Below are 9,145 nucleotides of genomic sequence, written 5' to 3'. Positions count from 1 at the left end.
CCGGCTCCTCCGGTCACATGTCGAAGTGTCCTTGAGCAAGACACTGAACGGTGTGTGAGTGTGTGTGCGTGTGATTATGAGTGTGTTGAGTGCCAGTAGGTAGAAAGCGCTACATAAGTGCAGAGCACTTACCATTTAGTGCAGTGATGCCTCATCTGTGTGTGAGTGTTGCACAGAGATACTGTAGGTGTGATCTCTTTGCAGAGCTTTGCACAGTCTGGAATTATGAGGAACCTCTGTTCTACGTTTCACAAATGAACAGCTTGTGCATCCAGAGAAAACCCACACAAGTGATTACATTTCCTTTGGCTGAGTGTGGGGGCGTGGAGATCAGGCAATGCACAGGACCTGCAGGACACGTCTGTCTCACTCCAAACAGTTTTTAAAGTGAGTATCTCTGCACTGCTGCATATTTGCAGAGCAAACCCCCAGATACCAGCCTGGTTTAGCCTGGACTGGCTAAACTGGCTTCTTTCCGCACATTTGACTATAGCTACTATCACTGGTCATGGTAACATATTGCTCATTAAGACTAATAATTTACTTTGACAACACGTCCCCTTTGTTGATTGTCGATTTCAGATGTTTAACGGAATCAAAACGTTCATTTTTTCTCTTCAGACACCCAATGATTTCCAGTAGGTGACAGGTCTGAACTGCAGGGAAGTCGGTTTAGCACCTGGACTACGTTACTACTACTGAAGCGTGTTGTTGTAAAATGTGCAGAATGTGTTTACAGGCACTTCAGTAACCAGGTTACTGGAAATCAGCATATACATGCAACAGAAGCATTATCTGACTTTCTCCTTCATATGTATTAAACCTGTATTTATTATTCAGTATAAATGAAGTCTTCAGATTTGTGACTCCCCACACTATGTGCATTAACACAGCTCCAGTCCATCACAGATTGCTGGTTCTAATCATGGAGGACACAGCAAACACAATTTCTAAGAATTTAACATTTTGGTTCCTCACACCACATAACTTTTTGACTTCACCTTAGTCTATTTTAAATAAACTCAGATTCAGAGAGGATGGTTAATCCTGGATCTGCATTCATATATGATTGTTTCTCTATATAGTAATTTTGACACTGTTTTAATGCAAAGACAAACCTTTTGCAATGTTTTCTTAGATGTGTCCATAAGCTACTGCAACGATTCTTGTTTTGAATGCAGCACAGCCTTAAGCCCCAAAGATCACAACCGTGCTACACTGGCTCCTTTTCTCTCCGGATTCTCTGAATGAAGCGTGCGATGAAACACACGCACACAATTCATTGCAATTCCACAAACAACGCTCATTGTGAGATGTTCCACCAGGTGTGGTTTCCGTCTAGCATCACACTTTTGCAGTCTTTAGTGGCCTGTCACAACTTGTTATGCAGTATGTTGCTGATGTCAGCATGTTTCAATATTTGATGTTGTCCTTGAACTAAAAATACATTTCACGATATGCAAATCACTGCACTTTTTGTTTACATTTTATACAATGTCCCAACTTTTGTGGAACCGGGTTTTGTATTTTTATTATGTATCATTCAGAGAAAAAGACTTTTCAGCCAAATATTTACAGCTGCTTTTTGCAAGCACTTGGGGGCGGCTATAGCTCAGTTGGTAAAGGCAGTTGCTTACGGACCACAGGGTGAGTGGTTCGATTCCCCGGCGGTGGCTATATGTCGAAGTGTCCCTGGGCAAGACACTGAACCCCTAACAGCTCATTCCCCCTCCCCAGCGATGCAGTGCTGGTCCAAGCCCGGTAGAAATTGGGGATGGTTGCGTCAGGAAGGGCATCCGGTGTAAAAACTGTGCCAAATCAACATGCGGACAATGATCTGCTGTGGCGACCCTGAACTAACGGGATAAGCCGAAAGGAGAGTAGTAGTTTTGCAAGCACTTATGTCCAGATGCACTTTTCATCCTGCGTTAGTTCCACCATCCTCAGGGCTGTATTAATATTAAAGTGCCCTGTAGGTTCTTAGTTACCCAATTCCAATTCCAAAGCAGAAGATTTGGTTTGTTATAGCACAAAATCCAGCTATTTAAACCACAATGTTTGTAGGATTGTTATGAAAGTATTCAATAGAAAACATAAAGACACGAATATCTCCCAAGAGGTTTACACAGATTATTGCACTTCAGACCACACTGAGCATCAAAGCTGATCAGTGTTATATTTTTACTGTACATGAAGACCCCTCGTTCCAGAGCTCGGCTGCTGGATGTCGTGTACAAACACAAGAGGAAAAGGTCAATGTGGAATCTTCTCAATGGACCATGCAGATGTCCAGTATACAGAATCTGGCTCGACAGGTGGGACAGGGGACTCTGCTGGACAACCAAGTCTCAGGTCTTTGCTGGTCTTGGCGGCTGGCGAACCATCGACCCAGACAGGACAGACACCACATGGGTCGACAGAAACACTGCTGACACTCCGTGTCAGCTCCTGTAACACACAGCAGTCAGTCTTGGGAAAACACACGTGCGCGCGCGCACGCACACACATGCACACACACAGTCTCTCTTACCCTCTGTGTGGCACAGTCTGATCAGCTTAGTGCTCGCAGGAACCTGCATACAGCCAATACAAGGCTCGAGCTCCTGTGTATGGAGAGAGATACGCTTTCAGATCACTTTTACTAAAAAGGAAAATCGATGATGTGATCATATGGACACGGGTCTGCATCAGCGGAGACATACCTGTCCACTGGGGAGTGTGTACGGCGGATTGAGCTCCACCTGAGCTCTGAATGTTTCCAGAAAGAGGTCACTGAGTGTTTGGTGGATCACGACATTGGCTGAAGTTCTGATGGGAGCGTGGAGCTTCTCCCTGAGCTCTGCATACTCCATAGAGTTGAGCCTGAAAAACATTGTCGTCACTTCTTTCTGACATGGCTGAGAATTATCCAGCTCGAGACGACTTTTATTGTTGAGCTTTTAAACACACACACACACACACACAAACACACCAGATATCAAAGGGCCTGATGGCAGGGTTGATGCTGTGCACTCTCAAGGTTAAAATCTGTGTGGGGGAGGCCGTGTCTGGACTCAGCTGGTGCTGCCTGGACTCTGTCACCGTCACATGACAGTCACTCTGTAAGGCCATGTAGACATGATAGGTGGTGACCTGGAGACAGCCAAACACAGTCAGGGATGTGCATCAATGTCAGCAATTGGTTTCTTTTCATTTTGGATTTATTTAAGACACTTACTTAGTCTTCTTTCAAACTAAATTGTTATTGTCAAAACACTTTTTGACATACAGTACGATAAAGGATTTGGGGGGGACCACATTCAACATGTAGCCCCACCTCCAAACTGCAGCTTGCAGTAAGGGTCAAATCCTCTGACTGTTGGGACAAAGGAATGTCACAGGGATAATGTTAATGTAGACCAACCTGAAAGTTTGTGTCTTCCCAGTTCCCTCGACAGAGAGCCAGGGCATAAGGATTAGTGCAGAAAATAAGTTTGTGATAGTAATACAATCGGTTAAGCAAAAATACAATTGGCAGAAGTAAAAAGCAGTTGTCAGGTTGTAAACGGACTATACTACAGTCGTAACTTCAATGCCAGGATCACTGAACTTCCAATGTGTGATTCAATTTAGCATTTGTTTGTGTTCTAAATGCACTTTTCCTCCTAACGTCCCCTCATCCATTTAGCATTTGTGAGTATAAACACAACAAAGCTGTGAAGTTGGACACGTTGCATCGCAGCATTTTGGCGCACATTTCAAAGTACTTCAAGAATTGTGACCTTTTGGGCAACAAAGGCTCCCGTGGGTGAATTCATTGCCGCCCAGCTTATCCCAAGATAACTGATGAAAAAAAGAATATGATGGAGGCACTGAGTTAGCTGGGAACATCAAGAAGATCAGACCAGAGACAGAGACTCAGCCACTCACTAATCCGTCTTTACAGCCTCATAATCACTAACCTTCACTATACGATGACAGGATGCAAGTGTGTGTGTGTGTGTAAAGTAAAATTTCCCATTTCCCGCAGCCATTTCCCATTTATAACCTAAAACTAGCTACTTCTGGTGATTGTATTGAAGCCAGCAAAACAAACAAACAAACAAACAAACAAACAAACAAACAAACAAAACAACACCATCCCAATGATGCTCTAATCTTCCCTCTTTTTAAACTTCACCCAGTGATTAACAACAGGAATATTTTCATTTTAAAGATTTTACATGTAAATCAAGAGAAATATTAAGTCTCCATGACTTTGCAGTTGTAGAAAAAAAATTTCAACCAGTTTATTAGGTACATTAAGCAGCACATTAAACCATGTGTAATGAAGGCAGAGGAGCTGAAAAAGTATGTAGCTAAATGTAATTTTCTCTTTTTTTAATACAACTTGCCGTGAAAAAAAGTAGCACTCAGAATTCTGAATCAATCAAGGTATCAGTATCAAAAAGCTTTTACCCACTAAGCTGTCACTTATCTTATCTATGCAACTGAGGATGCTGTCTGCTATTGTACCAGCTACCAAGAAGATGGTGTCAGCTTACTGGAAACCTCCTCACTTTCTCTTTATGTGACACGTGACTCTTCTCTTTTGGACGTTATGTACCTGGAGATCTTCACAGCTCCTTTCACCTCTCGGTTTTCTGGTTGTCCACATTTCCTTGTTTGATTTGAAAGGTTTCATAAAATGTGGATATAAGATTCTTTTACACTGACATTTTTTTTCATACGAAACCCCATCTGACACATCATACGCCCTAACACGCTATCATGATTAATCTACATTGTTTGCTAGATGTTTTTAGCGTGTTTCCTCATTTTTAAACTCTTGGAAACTGAAGGTACAGTTTTTCTTCTTCAACACAATCAATTTAAAATTATATAAATGATGATATATCAAAAGTGTCCAGTCTCAGGTTTCTTTTTAACAAATTTATATAAATGCGTAAAGAACTGTGTGGGGGGAGATACAACTTTTTTAACACGTGGTGCTCAACCTTGAGGGGTACAGAAGTAACTGGATACTGGTTCATACTTGACTTAGAGCTGCTGTTTAGACTGAGGTAGAGAAAAGGGGTAAATAAAAGCTGGCTCTGAAAGAGCTTTTGGTCACAGGCAAAAATGGCCAACTTAAGACCTCAGTGAATGGAACCTTTCCGCAACTGGGCCAGACCACTGCTTCATGATCACTTGATGTGATGAGATCAAATAGTTTCAGCACAGTGCTCAGGACAGCAGCCAGCTGGCTGTGCTGAAAGATAACATTCCTCCACTCCCCTCACCTGTCGCCTTGCTGAAGCGGCTGGAACTCAACACACTTTCTTCACCAGCAGATTAACAAAGATGCTGTCTGACATGCACATCATCATGACGTACGATCATCATGACATCTAATGTTCACAATGGGAACTGCACTTCAACACAGCTGTAAAGTAACTCATTAGCAATACAGTCATTAAATGATCTTAAATGATTTCACATTGTTAGAGGAGGAGTTTTGGCTCATTCCTCTTTACAACATTGTTGCCTTAGATCTGAGGTTTTGGGGCACAGCTCTCTTATAGTCCCATCAAAGCCTTTCAATTGGGTGGAGGTCTGGACTTTCACTAGTCCATTCCAAGATGTGGAATCCTTTATTTTTCAGCCATTGTGCTTTAGATTTACTGGTGTACTGTGGTTTGTTCAGATGCAGTTTTGTGAAGCTCAGTCATGCTTTCATTTTCTTTTTAGACAGAAGAGGCTTTCTCCTGACAACCCTTCCAAACAAACTCTAATTGTTCAGTCTTTTTCTACTTGTGCTGTCATGGACTTTAACATTTACCATGCTCAGTGAGGCCTGTAGGCTCTGAGATGGAGCTCCAGTTTTTTTTCCTTTTTTTTTTGTATTTCTCTGAGCACTGCATGGCTCTGACCTTGGGGTGAATGCACTGGGACGTCCCTTCGTGGGAGGATTGGCAACTGCCCTGAATGCTTTCCACTTGTGAATAATCTTCCTCACCGTACAACATTCAAGTCCAAATTGTTTGAAAATGGTTTTATAACCCTAACAATTCCTTTTCTAAGAATATTGCTCATGGCTTTCCTTCTTTGTTGTGATTAGCCAACACACGTGTGAATGCTTCAGAGCAGCAAACCGCCAAAACTTCTGCTTTTAGAGATGTCTGGCGACCTGCTGTCAATTAATCAAAGGCTGATGATTAGCATCACTTGGCTGCAACTTCCCCTCTCAAATCCTATGGAAGCAGTTAGTAGGTATTTGGCTTGACTTTTGGTGAATAAATAATGGCACTATGATGTTTTAACACTAAGGCAAACTCCACCAGCAAACCCATATGCTCACCTTTAACACCCAGCTGTCAGTAACAATCAGTCTGGCTCCAGGGGCCCCTGTAGCAAACTTATCTATGCGTCTAAACTCGTCATTGACACTGGCTGCCACAGAGCCCCAGTTGGAGTGGGGAGGTTGGATGTGCGCCTGCAGGGTGCGGCTGATCGGATGGTTGCTCCAGTGACAACGGGACCAGTAGATGACTAGCGCCCAGCTTACCAACTGGAGGCAAAGAGAGAAGATGAAAAATGCTCTCCAGCCGTCAGTCACCTGGTGAGACACAACATGACAGCACAGCTGAGACATGGACATCTATGCCAACACTCATTAACTACTAATCACAGGAAGGGATGGGATTCAATATTGAGCTCTTTGGTCTTGGTTTTATCAACGTATGGCACAAAGGAAGAAGGGTGAGGCTTGTAACCAAAAGACTATCCAGAGTGTGAAGCCATGGAGTAGCAGCTTCATGATGTGGGCTTGTTTTGCTACAAGATGGACTGGTTCCAAAAAAAAGTCGTTTAGGAGTAGCCATCACAAAACGAGCCGAAAAAGGTGGGTTTTTCCAAGGAGGCCCACAAACCGGCCTCATTGGCAAGAGCTCTGCAGGAGGAATTTGGGTTTTGAATTCCTATATAAAGGCTTGATACCAAATCACAAAACCAAAGGAAATATGATAAGTGGTTCACTCCGTTTGATATCTCAGCGCTTACAGAGGCAAAAAAACACTTTAGTGTTCAAAAGACAGAAAACCCGATAAGCTGCCGAGACTGAGTTTCGTCCAACACATACTCCAAACTTGAAATTGTTGCTAGGATGCGATGTGTCTAGTGGACCTGAATGAATCTGAACTATTCCTGTGCTGGTGTATAATGCATGCAACTTTCAATGTGTTTAAAAAGAGGCAGACAGGCTGACCTGGTAAATATATCCAATGTGTGTCTCTGGAGCCGCAATACACCTCCCCATGTAGTAACCTGACAAAGAAAAACAAAAATTAGCATATAAACAAAAGCTACATGAGCAACAGCATCAAAGAAGTCCATCATAAAGAAGCAGCTGTGAGCACCCACTGCAGTGCACACAGCCACCTGGTCCGACCCTCCTTACTGCAGGTAAGTCATGACGTGTGTCTCAAAGTGTTAATGACACCGTCAGATTTATCGATCTGTTGTAGTTACAGTTGGGTTTCATCTTTGGCAGGTGTTTATCTTTACATCCCCTCCCTTCTCAGACCAGCTGAGATTTAGATGTATAACAATCCCGCTTTGGACGGTGGGTGCAGTATTCAGCCGAGTGGATTTTGTATTAATGCTGAGGTTTGAATCCCGTGTCATCTCACTCACACCGTATAAATGATTTATACAATATAACACAGATAACATTTGGGTCTAATGAGTGTGTCTCGAAATGTAAAGTGGTGGTGCATTGTTCATTTTGATGCTGCACAGATATGCATCTGCCCATCATGTACACATCTGGGAAACTTACAAAACAGCGTATTACAATGTTATAGAATTGTAATGATGTTATAGCTGGTACATCATTGGATCCCAGAGTATCTGAATACAAAGCTGGGGAGGAACGTGGACCCCGTTATTTTAGTCACTAACATTTGTCCATTTATGTATTTCTCATCGTCAAAGGAAGCCAGTGTTTCAGCAGCACATGTTTTCTATCATTTGCCACCACAGATGAAGCCAACAAAACATTATTTGGTTTCCCGCTGTTTGTGAACGCAGATCTCCGCAGGCAGGTGGAACTCAGCAGAACACCTGTCCACGTAGACCGAGGAAGTGTTGGATAACCGTGTTCACCTAAAGGCAGAGCGGAGTGCAGCAGCACGGTGAGGCTGGTCCTCCGGACGTGGTACTGGATGAAGCCCACGTCTTCGCTCCCCAGCCATGACGAAAACAGGTTCTGGACGGTTAAACCGGCCGAACGGAACTCGTTCGGTGTAAACACGAAGCACAGCGAGAACACGAAGTAGGCGAAAGTGAAACTCAAGTCCGGACTCTCCATACTTGTCTGTACAGTCGTTTACGCGCCTCTTCTTCCTCATACGTACCAACCAACGTGACGCGTCTTCTTCGCGTGTTTTCCGGAGTCGTTGTTGTCGTGCTGCCACCTCCTGGATTAGTCTGTTACAGCGCACAGACTGTGCAGATACAGCCTGAACAGTTTCTCCGCAAGTGTATTTTTGGCTTCCTCATCACTAACATCTGTTTTTTCTCTCGGTCCCATAACACTTTCATCTTGGATTAGTTTTTCCACACGATGTCTACATCTCTATTTACTGCTTCACTTGTTGCTAATCTGCTAATTTAGTATTTATCTCATAGTCGTCCTGGTTCTGTGACGTATCAGATCCAATGCTTTTCAGCGTTGCAAACAGTAAGTCATTGGTCTGGAGTTGATCAACAAAACCTCAATCAGAGGACCGTAGAGACTTGCTGGGGACAAACGGTTGCAACAGATCTATAATGTTAGTTAGACAGGTGTCCGACCTTGTAGGGCTCTGAAAGTCATCACAAGAATCTTGAATTGGATTCTAAATATGCTACAACACCTCCACAACCTCTAATGGGAGAAGTAGATAAAGATGATGGATGGATGGATGGATGGAGGGGCATGAGGCAGAGTAAAAAAAAAAAGATCAGGAGTGAAGTTACGTACATGCTCTTTCTTTAAAGAGCTGCTCAAGAGTTCAGCAGAGCTCAGTATCCTGGACAATCGGTAAACGGTCCAGATATGTTTTGCTAAGACAAGTGAAGGGAGAGTTAAAGTATCTAGATGGGAAGAATAGAAGCATAGAGAATCATCTGCAGCTCAGTATTT

The 9,145-nt window shown here is 43.2% G+C and overlaps 1 protein-coding gene across 2 annotated transcripts; it reads right to left on the bottom strand.

Annotated features, from left to right (window-relative positions):
• Nucleotides 1–1,608: 1,608 nt before the first annotated feature.
• On the bottom strand, nucleotides 1,609–8,379 carry tmem129 (transmembrane protein 129, E3 ubiquitin protein ligase). Of its 2 annotated transcripts, none has more exons than XM_067519329.1 (7): nucleotides 8,125–8,379; nucleotides 7,226–7,284; nucleotides 6,320–6,577; nucleotides 2,972–3,132; nucleotides 2,703–2,862; nucleotides 2,531–2,603; nucleotides 1,609–2,448 (listed from the first exon to the last, which is right to left on the bottom strand). In XM_067519329.1, the coding sequence occupies exons 1-7, from the start codon at nucleotides 8,327–8,329 to the stop codon at nucleotides 2,270–2,272; spliced, it is 1,095 nt and encodes a 364-aa protein (XP_067375430.1). In that variant the 5' UTR covers nucleotides 8,330–8,379; the 3' UTR covers nucleotides 1,609–2,269. The 2 variants fall into 2 exon arrangements, with proteins under 2 accessions (XP_067375430.1, XP_067375432.1); XM_067519331.1 differs by lacking the exon at nucleotides 8,125–8,379 and adding an exon at nucleotides 7,799–7,818.
• Nucleotides 8,380–9,145: the final 766 nt, after the last annotated feature.

The sequence above is a fragment of the Channa argus genome, chromosome 10, assembly GCF_033026475.1.
Source record: "Channa argus isolate prfri chromosome 10, Channa argus male v1.0, whole genome shotgun sequence".
Taxonomy (NCBI): Eukaryota; Metazoa; Chordata; class Actinopteri; order Anabantiformes; family Channidae; genus Channa; species Channa argus.
Note: the sequence above shows the minus strand (reverse complement) of the source record. Positions and strands in the feature narration are given on the sequence as shown.